The sequence below is a fragment of the Emydura macquarii genome, unplaced genomic scaffold (genome assembly GCF_026122565.2).
Source record: "Emydura macquarii macquarii isolate MOO-44397 ecotype Brisbane River unplaced genomic scaffold, CSIRO-AGI_Emac_v2 contig_1119, whole genome shotgun sequence".
NCBI lineage: Eukaryota > Metazoa > Chordata > Testudines > Chelidae > Emydura > Emydura macquarii.
In genome coordinates this window covers 6,959,122-6,977,073 of record NW_027131256.1, presented here as the reverse complement: position 1 = coordinate 6,977,073, position 17,952 = coordinate 6,959,122, and the positions used below count along the sequence as shown (strand labels likewise).

At 48.8% G+C, this 17,952-nt stretch overlaps 1 protein-coding gene across 1 annotated transcript in view; it reads left to right on the top strand.

Moving 5' to 3' along the window:
• GAP43 (growth associated protein 43) overlaps positions 1 to 17,952 on the top strand; it is a 73,130-nt gene that overhangs the window by 20,814 nt on the left and 34,364 nt on the right. The window contains exon 2 of the mRNA XM_067546057.1: positions 17,253 to 17,859. Within this exon, the coding sequence (XP_067402158.1) occupies positions 17,253 to 17,859 (607 nt within the window). The remainder of the gene's footprint in view (positions 1 to 17,252; positions 17,860 to 17,952) is intronic.

The following is a 17,952-nucleotide window of genomic DNA, read 5'->3' as shown; positions in this document are numbered from 1 at the left end:
GATATTAATTGGTGACTCCTCATGGAGCCATGAGCATGGGCATATAACTGGTGCGGTTAACAGAATCCCTTGACACCTGTCCTTTCTGCGGTGAGAGGGAGACCCTGGTGAATATCTACATAGAGTGCACCAGGCTGCAGCCCCTCTTTCAGCTCCTCTAGAACTACATACTAAGGTTCTGGCTGCACTTTTCCCCACACCTCCTCATTTACACACACCCCAACCACAAAGTTGCGAGACTGCCTTGTCAACCTCCTCCTGTTGCTGGCAAAGACAGACATCCATCATACCAGGAGGAGGAAACTGGACAGTGGGGAGTACTCTGTGACTTTAGGGCCTATTTCCAGTGGGGTTCTCTGCTTGGTGTCCCCTTCCCGTTCCAATTTTAACCTTTGATCTTCATTTATGTTCCTGTTTTTATCGTTTGTTGCCCCAGATTTCAGTTGTGGCCTTGGTTCAGTGGTTCCTTTCCCTCAACTGAGGGGGTGGACCTGGCCGATGTAGGTATGCCCATCCCAGTAGCTGCAATCGGTACATATCTTCCAACTTCTGCAACAAATGAAGCAAGGGTCCAATAGAGCCTTCTACAAACTCGATTAATTCCCAGAGCAGATCTATTCTAAGCACTGAATAAGGCAGGGGTCTTGTGGAAAAAATCATATGTGGTCGTGTAATTAAAGACTGTATCATAATTAGAGTTGGTTGGAAAACTTGGTTGAAACCATTTTCTGTCAGAAAATGCATTTCCATCCTCTTCTGACATTTTCTGAATTCAACATTTTGACTTCTCATTTCAAAAGAACTTTTCATTTTGATTTTTTTAAAATTGTATTAAAGATTATAATATATATTAATTACAACAAAACAAAACATTTTGGTCAATCCAAATTATTTTTTTTCCAGAATTTTCTGTCAGGGAGAATTTTGAATTTTTCAGGTTTTGTTCCTAATCGGGTCAAAACTAAACTTCAAAATCCTGCACAAAATGGAAATTCCATTCTCCGCACAGCTCTAGGAATAATTCACATGTACAAGAAGGCCATGTTAAAGTCAACAGGGAACCTTAATTCTGGCACTTCCTAACGTCTGAGTGCTTCACTTTGCAGCCTTAATAATGTTCATTTAACCTAGTTTTTTTAATGTCATTTCCTAGGTATTAAAAATAACCAAACTGGAAGAAACAAGTTCCATCATGTGACGTCATATTTTACCCACATGGGTCGTTGGCAGGGTTGAAACCTTTAAGACTTGTCTATGTTAACATTTAGTCTGCAGCAAGCTGGGATGAAAATCTACCCCTCACTAGCCTGCCAAACACTAACTGTCCATGTGGAGCCTGGAGCCATGCTCTAACAGTTCCCTCCTGTGTCTTGATCCACCTCACTTTGAAGTGAGAGTAGATTAAAGCACGCTAAGAAACTGCTAGTCCATGTCAGCAGAGTCTACGTGGACAGCTAGTGAGCGGCAGGCTAGTGCAGGGTGGATTCACACCCTAGCTTGCCACAAACTAATTCATTAAGACAAGCCCTGAGATCCAACACACAGTCTGCCAATTGAGCTCATAGCATAACCAATAGCAGTATACGTTGTCATCCTCTATGGGGGCCAGCAACGATACACATACTTTGCTGGTGGGTTTCACAGATATCTGCTGACAGTCAAGCAATGGGAGACTCAGGAATCCTGGGTTCCATCCCAGGCTGTGGTGGGGAGTGTGTTCTAGTGTGCAGATTCTTCTTTCTGTTTCCACAGGCTTGACCCCTTCCTCTACCTCCCCTCCAATCTGTCTCTCTCCCAGTTCTTCCCAGTCTCCTTGTTCAGCAAGTCCCAGTCTCCCCCACACTTACAGAGTCAGTCTACTTGTCCAGTCAGTTCCAGTTCCCCTCCCTGCTGGCTCCTCATCCAATTTGTCTGTCTCGCCCCCTGGACTCCAGTCACCCCCACATCCTGTCCCAACTGGCTCCCAATCCCAGTTTCTGTCTTTGGGCTTCTCATCCAATCTCAGCATGTCCCCCATGCCAGGAACTTTGTTCCAGTTTCTTGGTCCAGCCAGTCCAAGTTCTCTCCCTGCATCCTCAGATCTCTTTCCCCTCACCACCTTCTCTCTGCCTCACTGGTTCCCAGTCTCCTTGCCCAGACAGTTCCAGTCTCCCTCTACCCCAACTCCCAGTTCCTGTTTCCCTCTCCCTCCTGCCCCCAGTCCCAGACTAATTGACATGCTCCTTGTCCCAATCTTCTCTCTCCATCCCACCTCCAAGTCTGGCTCTAGTCCCCTCTGCAATCAAATCAGGCAGCTCTCTCCTCCATGCTGGAGGGGCATTGACACGCAGGAGAAACAGGTGCCCTGCTCTCAGTTCCAATGCCTGACCAGCCCAGTCCACCGCAGCCCGGAGCTGTAATTGCAGGGGGAGTCCTGGGCAGAGCCATGCCCTGTGCAGAAGGAATCTTCAGGGAATTTAGCTATTAAGTTCTAGCAGTTCTCCAGTGAGCACGTGCATGAACATGTGTGAACTGTGATTTTTGAGAGGTTTATCATTTGACCAAATTTAGACAGATTTTCACAGGAATTGCAAAAGGCACATCCCTGACAAAAGCCATCCCCCTCCCCTGCCAAATTTCAAGTCCCTTCTCCAAAGTATGGGGGCACTAGAGCTTCTCAAATAAAAGGTCAGCAGAATATTTTTAAGATGGGCAAAACCACGTATTTTCCCTTAGCCTTAGTCTCAGAAATGGCCCATTGCTTTTGGCTGAAATTTTCCAACCATATTCAGCCTGAGGCAGACACCGGTGATGGAAAACTTCAGCCTGAACACTTAAAGTTTGGCAAAGTACAAACATAAATCAGTTGCCATAAAAGTGCTTTGAGACTCTTGGTTGGAAGATGGCACAGAAGTGCAGAGGGTTATTATATTTCTCCTTGTGCCTTCAAATCAGCAATGACTTCTTCTGTAACGAAAACAAAGAATAAGTGAAAGCTCCATATTAATTCTACTGAGATGAAATTATTACTTAACTGAAAGTATCATCCATTTTTCCCTTCCAAGTTTGCTTTAACTCCTCATAGATACCAGTTTGAGCATGTTCCTTGCTCGTACTGGAACTGGTCAAGTGACAGTTGGTGAATTTAGCCTTTTTTGTATCTGCAGATCAGTTTCATTATTATTATTATTCATGATTTCATTATTCATAAATATTCCACAAATTATTTATGCAGACAGATGTCAGGCTATGGGCTGCTTGCAAATTGTTCATTTTTGGTAATATTCACTATTGGTTATTGGTGGTTGGTTCATGACACTCACGTGGCATTGTTTCTGATTATTGAATGGATAGGAGAATGGCTAATAGGAAGTAACAAGTGGTGCACTTTCTTGTATGAATTTTCAAACAAATAATCATTTGTGTTTAAAATGTGTGAAATTTATGGGATTGGTAAGCATATTCATGGGCAAACCAATGAATATCCAAATACTGGTGTTCAACTAATTATATGACCAGGCCAAACAATAGTGCTGGGAGAGAACATATTTGTTTGCAAATCATAACATTAGCATCATTTGACTAGCTCTGCAAATTACTTGTTCAACTCATGTTTGTCTGTGAAAGTATTAAGTATTGTTGTTATCTTGGGTCAACAAAGTTAGGCTGGTAAGAACCAGCCTTGTCCTGATGCTTCCTCTGAAAACAGAAGCTAGAGCAGGGACTCTTCATTTCTGTTTGGAAAGTATCTAGCACATTGTAAGTGCTACCATAATAATTAATAAGATGGGATGACCTCTGGAGTATGGGACTGCCTTTTCCTCTGCAAGCTTGCATCCTGGTTAAGCAGTTTGTTTGTTTTTGTCTGACACCATTCCATTGGCTTTTCCAGTTGCCATTGCTTCATCTCCAAACGTCACCAGGGCAATGTTCTCAGGATGCAGTAGTACCAATACCAGTTATCAACATGGTAAATCACCACAAGCTTAGCCTGTCTCAAAGTAATATCCTTACATCTGGGACCTGGAAGCTCAGAACTATGTGAAAAGTAAAGATAAGAGAACCCTGGTGCAAACAGTCAAACTTATTGGAATCTCAGAAAAATGGTTGTCTCCCTTCCACCAGATCTTACTTGACCAACACTTGTTGAGTTAATGTCCTCAGGAAGTTCCTTAATGTGCTGAATAGCTTTCAGCAGACTGGTCAGAAGGGCAGTCAAAGTCAGGACTGTCCTATGACAATCAGGATGGATGGTCATCTATCTATGGTAGGCTGCTCCACTTACGAATTTTCTAAAATCTTTTCTCTCCAATTGCTTAACTAATTTCTTCACCATCTATGTTCATGGTTGCAGCTTTCCCTGCTGCCTTTGAAAGTCAGTTCCACACATTGGCTTATTTTTAGCTACATTGCTAATTATTATTGAAAATATGGCATGTTTCTTTTTTCACTGAAATTGGGAAGAAGTGATGTTAATTTCTCAATAGAATAAATGTGACTCCAGGAAACAAAATAAGATCTTTGAGGAGAGGTTAAGGGAACAGGGCATGATCAGTCTGCAGGAGAGATGATTGACATGAAAGATAAGGGCTATGGATATATGAAGGGATGTTACCAAGAGGGCAGAGATCAATTGTTCTCATTGTGCACCTAGGACAGAACAAGAAGGAATGGACAGGTGTAGGATGGTTGCCATCCCTCCCTGTTCGTTTTGAAGGGAGTCCACACCCACTCCCTTCCCCGCTCCGGCAGGAATTGGCCCAGCCCGGGGCAAGGGAACAGTCTCTGGGCTCGGGCCCGGCCGCCTGAAGGTGACAGTCCAGAGGCCCCAGGCGGGGCAGCACACAGTCCAGAGGCCTCAGGGAAGCGGGAGGGGGGACGGAGGCCCACCCGACTCCACTGCATCCCAGCCCAGGTCCCTAGCTGTGGCAGAGGGGTATGCCATGGAGTCAGCGGGGTTCCAACCACAACACGCTGACTCACTGTCCAGTTCCACAATCCCCGGGCTACTTCCTTCCCCCTTTGCCTTGGGTACCTGGTGTGCCACCGTCCAGTCAACCTCATTGGGGTAGGCACCCAGGGGCAGGTTGCAGAACCCCCCGATATCGTCAGGGGGTGGTAGGTCAGGCAGCTCGTCAGGGAGGCCAGGAGGGGGCAGTTCCTCCAGGTCTGACCCTGTCAGGGCCCACACTTCGTCATCATCCTCCGTCACCTCCAAGGGCAACTCCTCCAAGTCTGGCTCTGGTATGGCCACCTCCTCCTCATCTGCATCCGGCAGCTCCTCCAGGTCTTGGCGCCTCTGGATTACCAGGTCCGACAGGGTGGTCAGATCCAGGGGGTACTCTGGGCCCCAGGCCACATGCTGCCCATTCACCAGCCTCCGGACCCAGGCCCTGTTCCTGGTCCGCTTACCGGGGACCAGGTCCTGGTCGGCTCACCCAGGTACCAGGCAGCTCTGGAGGATAGGGAGGAACATCCTTCCCCTCCAGGAGCTGGCCACCAACTGAGCTCCTGAATCTCTCTTTTATACTTTCTGTCCCGCCCCATCGCTTCTGGGTGGGCGGACAGGCAGTCTCCGGCTCCGCCCCCACAGGCCCAGCCTGTTTCTAACTGTCAGTTTCTGAGGGAGGCCACACCCACTCACTACAACAGGCTTAAGATGTAGTGAGGAATATATAGTTCAGCAATGAAATAAACTCCCACAGGAAGCTGTGGAATCACAATTTCTTGAGACCCCCTGAGACTGAGATGGGATACCCATCTATCAGGGAGGGTTTAAGAGTGATGAAATCAGTTCTGGACGACCCCCAGAAAGGTCCATTCCAACTCAAAAGGGTCCTACAATGGTTCATTGCCTGTGCGGGCTCTGATGTGTGAGTCAGTCCTTCTTTAGCACTTGCTCCCAGACTAATTGCTGCAGCTTCTAAACGGTGATGTTCTTGTTCCCCCCTCCTAGCACTTTCTTGATGTGGCTGGGCATTGGATCTCAGGTAGCAAAGGACTCTGTTTCCAAACCCCACACCTTCTGTTTGGTCGAGATACAAACTTGCCCCCACCTCCAAAGTGGACTAGACAGAAATGGAATAAGTTTCATGCATCGTACTTCCCACACCTTTCACTCATTCCATCCAAAGTGCCGCCTCTGCCTGGCTTCTTCTGCTAACTCAGCAAAGAGCTGCTGGACAAAGCACCCTAAAGGGACCGTTTTGATGGAGCCTAGGTACTACAGTGAGGGGGTGAATGGATCTTTGTCTGTCTAATCTGTCAGGGAAGAACACGTGGCAGTAGAACTCGCTTTGAAGCGACTATAATGCTTGCTGTTTGGAGGCTGGGCAAAAGCCAGGAGAATTGAGTTCAGGACCGAGGTGTTCAGAGCCAATTGAAGCCCTGTTTTAGTGACAGTCTGGAGGTGGTAGCAAAGAGCTGGAAAAGTAGAGAGCAAAGTGAGATGGCAGATGCACCAGACAGGGAGCTTAAGGGGAAGTTCTGGAAGAGTGGAGCAGTGGTTAGAGTTGGGCTGATGTACACCAGGCCACTGCAAGCCTTAAATTAATACACTTCGGGTTCTTTCACTAGCTGCTTTATTGAATGCCCCCCTCTGGGCTGCAGGTCCCTTTAGATCCTGACTCTGCAGCGCTGCCAGAGTTTCCTGTCCCAGCGTGTACTGCAGGCCCAGTTGGCATTTTTGGCTGAGCTGTGCGCTCTGTGCAGGAACAGAGTGGGGGCAAGGCTGGCTTCAAACCACATTTGCATTTCCCATATTCCGGGGCCAGCCCTGAGGCTTATCGAACTCACAGTCAGCTGCCGATGGCCCCAAAGGGTTGTTCCAGCAGCCAAGAAGAGACTCGACTCAGCTATGCTGCATACAGGCCACCCCCCCTTTTCCTCTGGTCATCCCCCGAATGATGGGCCATGAGAGCGGCATGGTGGAACACCATCATACTGGCTCTTTGCCCTCAGGGATTACCCCTGCAGCAGGTGTGTTCCTCTAGCGTTACTGGAGTAAAGGCAGACACCTCGGGCTAGATCTCAGCCTTCCTTCGTCATGAAGTGGAATCTTTAATAACCAAGGTTTTTGTTTCCTTTCCTCATTTTACCCAAAAGCCAGCCTCTATCATGTAGTGTACATCTATTCTATTCTGATAGCTTCTCATATGGCACCAGCCTCCACAGTATCTTCGTGCCTTTTTCCCTACAGGTTTGTATCCTGCTCAGATAGCTGTTCATATTTTCATCCATTGGCTTCTCTAATTGCTGTCATTTGCCTCCTTGCCAGACATCACAAAGGGGAATGTCACAAGGTTGTGGTTGGTGGGGCTGGGAAGGCGCTAAAAGCAGAGGCTATGATGCCCCTATGCTATTTGTCTGCTACCAGTGGAGTCAGGGATAACGTGGGCCAATGCAGTGTAGGTGAGGGGCTCATTGTGTCTCCCCATTAGTTAAGGATGAGAATTGCCAGGCTCTCTCCAAATTGTTTTGGAGGCGTTAGCCACTAGGGACCTGCAGGCTGTCCTGTGGTAAAAGAGGGCATTGAAATAACTAGAGCTGCACCCCTTACACTAGCCAATATTGAATTTAGCTCTGAATCTCTAGTAGCACATGGACACAGTTGCTTCTCAAATGAAAGTCTCCATTTTACTTGTGCAACCTTTGGTTCAAAAGGTGTGTGGGCTCCCCTCAAAAACCTTTTCAACTTCAGTTCTCCTGTCGGGTGAGCCTTACCCAACAGATCCCAGCGACGTGTGTCCATGCATCTTGGAAGCAGGGAGCTTCTCTCTTCTCCACCTGATCATGAAATCAGCTAACAGGGAGTAGTCTCCCATTCTTAACTCTTTTAAAGGGCCACGATCTCCAGTGATAGTTATTGCGGTGGCTCTGCCACTGCTGCGGACCAGGAGCCATTATCACTTAAAAAAAATTATATCCTGGATATCTAGAGTAGGTTTTACTCCCATCTTTCTCCCACAAACTGGGGATCAAGTAGGGAGGATATGTGAGGTCCACAGCCCCCCTTCACTTCATGGACAGAGTTGAGGGCTGGGAAGGGTGGTGGTGGTGGGAATATTTTCTCTCCATTTGGAATGAAAAACATTGGGTGTGTAGGCCGAGAATGATTTCACAAACAGAGTGGCATGTGGAGCTCTGGCATCCCAGACGTGCTGCTGCTGTGGAGAAGTCAGGTACATAAGAGAGGGTTGTGTCCTGCCCTCCCTGCTCACAGGGACTCCATTCCAGCGCCGTGCTGAGGGAGTGCCCTTGCTGCCACCATGTCAGGAGATCTGCTTGGGAAGCCTTCCGCAATGAGAGCAGGGGCAGGGATCTGCTGGATCAAGCAATATGCATAGGTGTGCGTGAGCAAGGAGCCAGTCTCTGTGTCAGTCGGGGCCAGCTGGGCACCAGGAGCCAGAGCGCGAACCAAGGAAGCCAGCTGCCCTATCAGTCTCAAGGAATCAGAACCTAAGCCCTTGACGCCACTTTGGCACCAGCATCCCAAGCCTGTACCAAGAAGGCCAGCCCCTAGTTCACAGGATCTGGAACCTGGTGTCTACTAGACCAGCCTGGCCCCCAGGACCTAGAAGCTGTGCCAAGTTAGGCCAGCCCTGGCCAACAGGGAGACAGAGCCTGTGCTGTACCCCCCCTTCCCCCCGCAGGACTCAGAGGGTAGGTCTACGCTGCAGCTGGGTGCAAGCCTCCCAACCCTACTGGACAGACTTGTTTTAGCTTCGCTCAAGCCAGTGCGCTAAAAATAGCAGTGTGGCCATTGCAACTCTGGAGGAGGCTTGGGCTGGACACCCAAGCGCAGACCCAGGTGTCAAGCCCGGGCCACGGCGTCCACACGGCTATTTCTGGCACGCTAGCTCAAGCCCCAGTGGTGCCAATCTGTTTAGCCAGGCTGGGAGCTTTGCTCCCACCTGCAGTGTAGACATACCCAGAGGCTGCTAAAAGAGCGAGCCCGGACCGGTCAGGAGCTGGAGTCTAGATCAATGGCACCAGCCAGGTGTCTTTGGGAGCAGGAATCCAGAGCTGCAAGGCCAGCAGGGTCTACATGTCCCAGAGAGGGGCTGGGGCACTCTGCTCTTTCAAAAGAGAAGGAAAACTAAGGTACTGGGCACAGAATATAACTAAAGTTCCCATGCAAAAAAAGAGATGTTAACCTTGGTGTCCTGGCCAAATCCCAGTCTGAGTAATTACAGTTTGCCTCCTTCAGTTCCCCCTACAATTTTAATATAATAATTTAATCATGATGACATTTTGCACTTGCAAAGCACTTGTCACCTATAGATCTAAAGGTGCTTTACAAAGACTGGTAAGTATCCCTATCCTCATTTTATAGATGGAGAAACTGAGACACAAAAACGGGAAGTGTCTTGACCAAGGCCCCACCAGGAGTCAGTGGCAGAGCTGGGAATAGGACTCAGGTCTCATGACTGTCACTGCTGCTCTATCTGCGGGACCACCTTCCTAGTGGCGACTATAACTGCAGAGAGGGACAGGGTGCCCTGTGTCAATTTGGTCCATCCTGCTTTAGCCAACCCCACAGTGGTGCCAGCAAGCTTTAGCAAGAGGAGGGAGAAAGGCCCAGGATTGAATGGGGAATTTCAGGAGATACCTCTCCAGCAAACAAATGTTGACGTTCCCCTTTGCTCCGCTCTGGTGTGTTCTCCAAAGATCCCCTGGCACGCTTTGAGCACAGAAAGGGGATGATAACCCAGCTGCCCTGTCCAGTGGTCCCTTCTCTCCCTTTACAGAGCAAGGTCTAACAGCTGAGACTGTGAGAACTACTTGTAAGCACATCATGGCTGCAGCATATTCTTACACTCTCCTTGTATCTAACTCCTTGCTATCCCTTTGGGATAACTTGGAATGTAAAAGGTTTTATAGAAGCTCTAAGTTCACCTCCCTACAGATCAGGCTGCCTTCTTTTCCTCTCCGCTATCTTCCAGGTCCAAGATGAGAGCCCCACAACTGGTTAGTGCAGGTTGCGACCCATATCTATTGTCTGCAGTGGGGAAGGGAAGGGAGCAGCAATGCCCAAAGCTGCCATACATTAACACATCAGGATCCAAATCAATATCTTTCCTGACAAGGCTCATTCCCCAGAGGGGCGCTGCCGCCGGCCGCGCTAGCAGGGACAACCCTGCCCTTCCCGGAGAAATACTGACATGGGGGGTCTCTGCAACCGGTGCATTCGCAGATGGCGTTCAGGGCTCGTTGCAGTGAGACTGGGCGTGCCATGGAAAGATCGGCAATCTTGGTGCCTTAGTTGCGGCTGCAATAGTCTTCTGTTCCCACAGGTCTGTTTCTGCTGACTCCAGTCAGTTGTTTGCTCTCCTCTTTTTCCTGGCATCTCTCTCTCATGCGAGTCAGTTACTCTTTTGTCTGTCTGTCTCTCACTCAATGTCTCTCTATGAGCCTTTCTCAACCTGCCTCTTTCTTTTGTTTCTTTGTCTATTTCCCATTCTGGCTCCTGATTTTGGCCAGTTTCTCTCTCTCCCTGTTTCTCCTTTTCTCCTTTCCTTTTTGTCTTTCATTCCTTTGTCCCTGCCCTCTTCTCTTTCCTTCTCTCTCATCTAATTTCTTATCTTCTTTCCTTGTAGCTTTCCCTTTTCATTTCTCTCTCCCCCTCTTCACTGTCCAGCTGCCCCTGGTTCGTGCTCTGTCCCTTGCTGTTTTCAGCCTCAGTGACTCTAATCCTCTTTCAGTCTCAGCTTTGCTCCTGGCGGCTTCTCCAGACAGAAGGCAGAAAGGGTGTGGCACCTGTCTGTGTCTGTGCTAGGAGGGGAGTCTCTCCCCCAGGCAGCGGTGGCGGCTGTTGCTGCAGCAGGAGTGAAGAACCAGCTACATCACCAGAGCCTGGTCTCTAGTTATTTCCCCAAACTATTGGGATTAATCCTCACCTCTTTCCCTAATTGCTTGGGATGTTTATTTGATTTTAACGAACCTGAAAAGGTTTTGTCGGAAGATAAAAGATATTTGCAGTGACATAAATTAAAAAAAAAAAAAAGAACAGATACAGCCCCACGCTCACACAACTGATTGTGGAACATGCTGTGAGATGCTCAGCTCCCTCCGATCATTAGGCTGAATTGTTTCACTGCAGTGGCATCTCACTGTCTGCAGTGGGCATCCGAGAAGGTTCAAGGTTAAGAGGCAGTTTAAGAAGAGGGTTGAGGAACGAGATGATTTGGGTACAGCCTTTCCATCTCCAGAGCTGTGAATGCAGTGGATCTTCAGATAGAGGGGAATGGGTGAAAGCAACTGGGCCAGAAATTGCTTCCTTTTATTATTTAAAAAAAAAAAGAGTTCCAGAGAGGGCAGGACACCTTGGCCTCAGTGGAAGCTCAGTGACTGGCTGCACCATATCTGAAGGAAGCATAATAGTTCTAAGTTAGCGCACCTCCTCTGGGCCCCGGTCTTGGCTGAAGCTGGAAGCAGGGATACCCAGATCTCCCGAGAACAGTAGTTCTGAAAAGTTGGAAATGAATTACCCAGTCACAACTTTTGTGTGGAACCTCTATAGTGAGACCCAAAACTAGGACAAGTCACCGAATTTTGAGTTTCCTTACAAAAGTGAAATACAGGCCAGAGTCTGTGGGGATTTACAGTTTGGAGGTTATTAATAATAATCATTTATATTATGACAGCAACAAAGGGTCTAAATGTGCTAAGAACTGTACAACCATATAGGAGAACAAAGTCCCTGCCCTGAAGATCTGGAAACTCTATGGGCCCACACCACAGCATTTGGATCTGGCTCTGAATTTCCCTTAAGTCCAGTGGTCTCCAGATCCATGGTTTAGTCTGAGCCTATCTTCAGCTGAAGTCATCTGAAATAAATTCCATGCATCACTCAGCACATGAGGGACGGGCACAAAGTACATTTAGGATTCCCTGCATCCAATGAGCTGGTCTTCCTCAATGCAGGACCATCCAAGTAAATTCAAGACAGGCAGCCACCATAAGCAAGCTGTTGGCGAAGGGCACTGCCTCTTTGGTGTTTGAGCCCCTTCCTTGTTCTGCCACCAAATTGTTTTCAGTTGCATATCGCAAATGCACACAGGGACAAAGTGGGTGCGGTACTATCTTTTATTGGACTGACTTCTGTTGGTGAAAAAGACGTGCTTTCAAACTTACACAGAAACCTTCTTTAGGCCTGCACACTTTCTGCTCGGGCATTTTATGCCATTGCACAGGGAGACCAGTCTATGATTCAACCCATTCTATTCCGTCCTTTGTGAGGGTCCAGGTACCCCACAGTGAGCCACCCACATGAGATTTCTTGGGCATTTTAACAGTGATTAAAAAGCTAAATATGTCTATCCAGACTCAGTAAGGGACTGAGGAGAGAACATGATAATCTACAAATATTAAAGGAATGTGAACTCTCTCTATCTATCTATCTATATATCTATCTATCACTAACACACCCCATTCTGAGCACCAGAAAAGAGAGGAAGAACCTTTTCACCATGAGATCCATTAGGCTGTGGAATAGTCTGCCAGGGAAGGGATGGAAGCCCCATTGCTTAGGACATCTGAAGCTAGACAGGACACTATCCTGTTAACAATACAATAGGGAACAATCCTTGGCTGGCCCTGGGGGAGGTGAGCTACATGAACTAACAGGTCTTTTCGCTCTCTAGATTATGTTTTGACCATAATAGCAATACCCAGTCTGGAAAAAAGGAATCATGTTCTTGTTTCCCCACGCTGCAGACAGGTTGAGCTGGGAGGGGCACTCCTCTATCCTGGTGTCTTCATACCATTTAACTAGGTTAAGCAAAGCTGTTCTGAGTGCTAAATTGCTTCCTCACTTCAGAAGGTGCGAACGTCTTTTCTCTCTCTCATGCATTCACGCTTCACTCCTTCTGGGGAGGCAGCTGATGCAGTCTTTTCTCACGTGCTTCTCTCAGCTGCTAGATTTCAGACAAACTCTCTTGCTTTTCCCGTAACCCAGCTCCTTGCTTTCTGCCCTTACACTCAGGCGCCAGCTCATCTACCTTTTGGGGCTCCACGGGTGCCCTCCCCCCTATTGGCCTGCAGCTCATTGAGTCCCATTGTCCTTCAAGACAGAGGTCAGGAGGAATGTGTTTGGCTCCCAAGAAGAAAGGAAGATGGAGAGTTGGGAAGGAAACCAGCATGCGTAGGTGTGTGAGAGCTATGGGTTTATCGCGAACAAGAGCGGGGAGGAAATAGAAGAGCAACGGCTGACTAGGTTACAAACAAGAAAGACAAAGGAAAACCACTCACCCTCGAGGGAGCGTTCCTAATGGCGCCAGGGCCTATCTTACTTTATGCTCCAGTCAGGAGTAGAGCACATGGAAAGCTCCTGGGGAGCTTCCCTCAGGGGCCCTCCAAAACCACAGGCAAACAGCTGTCCCTGGACTAGCTATCTGAGTGGCATTCATTCCAATCAGTGAAGGAAATCTCCGGAATATCCTAGTGCAGATGGGAGACAAGGCTAGGATAAGGAAGATTCCCCTCTCACACTAGGGCTCTGTGCTGTTGGAAAGGGAAAGACGGCATGGAGGAGGGAGGCTAAAATGAGGGTCACTCTCTCCCAACTTGCAAAAGGGATGCTGACACCATCTGCCTCTGCCATCCTTTCCCTGGGTACAGACTCTGGCCCACTTCATGTGTGTTCTTTTCTCGTAAGTTGAAAGCTTAATAAACCTGGAGCTCCTGGGAAATACACCCTGAATCCCGGGACCAGGGAGCTAGGAACCCTCACCTAACGCATACAGTCCAAGGACACAAAGGAAAGGAAAGGGAGAGTACCACCTCTGGGTGTATGACAAAGTGATCTCTGGGGGTGAAAGGGAGGGAAACAGTCCCTTGAGAGACAGTGTGGGACAGAGGGGAGTCTGGTGGGGAAGGTATAGAGGCAGCCCCTACCAATGTGAAGCAGAGCCGGCTCTGGAGGATTACGAATAATGACTTTTCCCTTAATAGGAGCTCTGGGGTCATTCATGAACTCTCCATCTCGGCATCCTACCCCTAGACAGCATCTATAAAATCCCTTTTTGTCCTTCTTCCTTTACGGTTCTGGTTCATCTCTCTGCCTGCTCATCTCAGTTGTGTGTCAGCCCCTCCAAATCCAGTGGCATGGGAGACCCGGGGTCTGGCAATGCCAGTTCAGCACTGAGAACGACCAATGGACAAGCAGGGTGCAAGGACAGAGGCAGTCAGTCTCCCGCTGTTTCCCACTCCAGATCCCAGTGTCACACAATGGAGCAGAGGCAAATAAGTCAATGCTCTTGAAAAATGGAGCGATGTGTCTCCCCATCGCACGCCTCCTCGGACAGGAGCTGCCTGCCTGAAAAGGGAAGCATATCACGTGATCCTGAGGTGTGTCAGACAGAGATGCTGAGCAGGGTCATGTTTCTCTACAGAAGACACACTCTGTGCTGTGTAGATAGAGACAAAGCAGCTTAGCTGCGTGCTTCATGAAGAGCTTTCTAAATCCTGCACACCTTACTCATGCCAAAGTCCCATTGTTTTCAGCAACTATCGCTTGCTCGCTATTTTTAACTTTTCCATCCCAGAAATGTCTAGGGTTTGGGCCACAACGTACAATAGAGAGAACAACTACTAGATGCGGAATGAGGATGATGGTGTATAACTTATTCATTGGGTTAGGTTCCATATCGTTTAAATATGTCTGCCCACTATACAGAATTCATTCTATACCAAGCATGTGTACAGCATCTAGCACTGTGGGGCCCTGATTCCTGTTTGGGGCTTGTAGGTGCTACCACTGTACAAATAATTATTAACAACAACAGTAAATAAGAAGCCATGAAAATAGCCCTCAAATATCATGAATGCAGACAGAGAGAGAGAGAGATTTCCATTTTCCACTAGGATGCCTTGGAACCACGTTCATGTCCTGGAAGGACTGACTCACCTCTTCATCCTTCCAAGGAAGATAAATTGCTTTCAGGGCTGTTCACTGTGTATGGGTTATTTCTATAACTAAGGTCTTGTTTGCAGTGTGTGTAAAACAGAATGATGAAGATCCGATGCCTCTTTTCCGGACAGCCCAGGTTTTCCTTGGCCAAAATGCCTCCCTGCCCCAAGTGGTATATGCAACATGATACATGCATTAGTTAGCTACTGTGTTCCACCCAGAAGTGGCTGCATTCCAACTGTGCGGCACATACATAGTTTGTGAAGTACTTTGGCACGCTCCAGGAGGAAAGATGCGATGGAAATGGAGCATATCGTTATTCCTCAGTGACTCTAGGGGTAGATGCTATACAAATGCAACACTTATTATTGAGTGGACCTAGTGAGATTATAAATCACAAGAGCCATGTTTAAATCACTGGACTCCTGAACAGGAAGTGGTATAATTGTTACTATTATTTATTATTCTTGGATTTCCCTCACCACTGACCTGAAATCCTTCCCCTGCTTTACCTCCTCCTACTCTCTGTGGACTTCCCTGGTCTAAGACTTTTCATTTCACATCTGGAATGATACCAAAAGCACTTCTCGGTAACACAATGGGTAGCGCTGGACCTTTCCTGTCTGTGCGAATCAAGGCAACAGGGAAATGATGTCATCACAGCAGGGCTAAGAGTGTGATGACATCATCATGACAGCAGTGAAGCATGTTAGCTTTAAGTGCTGGTGAGACGGGCCAGACTGACATCCCTGAAGACTAGAGTTCTTGTGTTATCCACAGGGCAGATACAGCATGGTCAGCAGCATGACTAGCCCTGCCTCAATCACCTCCTATGGGGGCAAGAGGGTGAGGTCAGTCTCCATGACCCGTTCAGCCCCCGGACAAACGCATGGCATATGCTACCTTATGCGTATGTGATGATTACTATTTGTAGGTGCTGAGGGTGGTAGGGCAGTGTGGAATGACAGGAAAGGGGTTCGGTACTACATGCAGGACCTGTGTAATGTGGTGGTAAGAGGACAGAAGTGGGGTGCACCTGAATTAACCCTCTCCTCTTTGTGTGTCCCTTTTATCCAAGGGTTGAGGATTCCTTCACCTTCACTGATGAGCATGGGAGCAACTGGACATTGGGGGCTAGATCCTTCACTATGTTGGGGTTACTCTCAATGCAGCTGGCATTAAGCCACCTTTCCATTCCCCTGCTACGGGGGGGACTGGAGTTGACATGGAGCTGTCAGGGAGTTGACATGGTTCCTAGCCCTGATGCAGCCTGGTGTGGTCACACAAAGACCTCTTCATCCTCAAAAGATGGCTGGTACACTGGGTATGGCCCCCAGCGTGCCTGTGCGGGGATGAGACGGGTTGACACCAGCTGAGGTTTTTCCCAGACTGTTTGTGGAAGCTTTAACCCACTTTGTGCCCAATGGGAGGTTTAAGCAGGGCTGAAGATATGACCCTAGGTAGCTAATAACACATGGACACAGTCAGTTTGGCAAATGCAGGTATTTGTTTTATGCTCACAACAGCTGGCGTGATATGCTAACAGGTTCGTAGCCTCCATGGTCCTGTTGACAGTGTCACCTGGCAGGCTGGCCTTAACACTGGAACATTGCAGCGCGGTAGCACCTTCCGTCCGAGGCACTTAAAGCACTCTGGAAACATTAGTAAAATATAGATCCACCACCACAGGCAATGGGCATAATTATATCCATTCAATAGATTTTTGGGACGTAGTTGCAGCCTTTGGTCACTCTTCTATTGATTGGACATGGTCTGCCCCCACGTTCTCAAATTGTAGCCCTCAAATTGATATAGCTGGGGTCACTACCTACGCTCATTTACATCAATGTGGGGGCGGTCGTGCCCCGGGCTCATTCTCCAACACCGGCGTGGCGTGGTCCTGCCCTATGCTAACTCTCACACATTCACCTCAGTGTCTTCCCTCCCCGTGCTGGCTCTCACCGTGACGTGGGTGTTACTCCCCACGCCCGCTCTCACGCCCTGATGTGAGCACGGCCCAGCCCCTCACCGACTCTCACACCGATGCGGTGCGGCGAGTCCCCAGGCTCACTCTCACAAATTGATGTGGGCGTGGTGAGTCCCCAGGCTTGCTTGCATGCTGTTAGGCCTGGGTTGCCCCCCATGCTCACTCAGTGCTGTGGGTGTGGTCAGACCATGCCCACGTTAGTGTGGGCGTGGTTACCCCGAACGATCACTCTCACACATGGATAGCACGTGCTCTACCCTTGACGTGGCTAGCGAAGGGTGGGTGAGACGCCGTCAATGAAACGAGCTTTCACTGTCTGTGGAAAATTCTTTAACCGACTCCCTTTTTTTCCCCCCTCCCCCTTTCTCCTTCAAGGTTGAAAAAAACGATGACGTTGACCAAAAGATTGAGCAAGATGGCATCAAACCAGAAGATAAAGCTCATAAGGCAGCCACCAAAATCCAGGCCAGCTTCCGCGGACACATAACAAGGAAAAAGCTCAAGGGGGAGAAGAAGGGAGATGCCCCAGCGGCCAATGCCGAGGCTGCTGAGAAGAAGGAGGAGGCCCCTGCTGATGGCGTGGCAGAGAACAAAGAGTGCGACACTCCCGCTGCCACGGAAGCCGCTCCGTCCGAAAGTGCCCAACCTGCGGCGGGCAGCAAAGATAGCGGCGCCCCCTTGGAGGAGAAGCAGGGAGAAGGCGCTGCTGACGCTGGCTCAGAGCAGCCAGCCACTCCCGCCGCCTCCTCGGAGGAGAAGCCCACTCTCACTGCCACCGACACGGAAACTAAAGCTTCCACTGATAACTCGCCGTCCTTGAAGGCTGATGAAGCCCAGGGCAAAGAGGAGCCTAAACAAGCCGATGTGCCTGCTGCTGCCCTCACTGCTGTGACCACCGCTGCTGCAGACGATGCTACTGCCAAGGCAACAGCGCAGCCCCAAAAGGAGATGGTGGAGAGCAGTCAAACCGAAGAGAAGACAGGTAAGTGGACATCAGGGAGTCGGGCTCTCTCTAAACACACTGCGAAATGCCCCTGGCCTCCCTGTGGTTTCAATGATTGAGTGGTAGGGAATG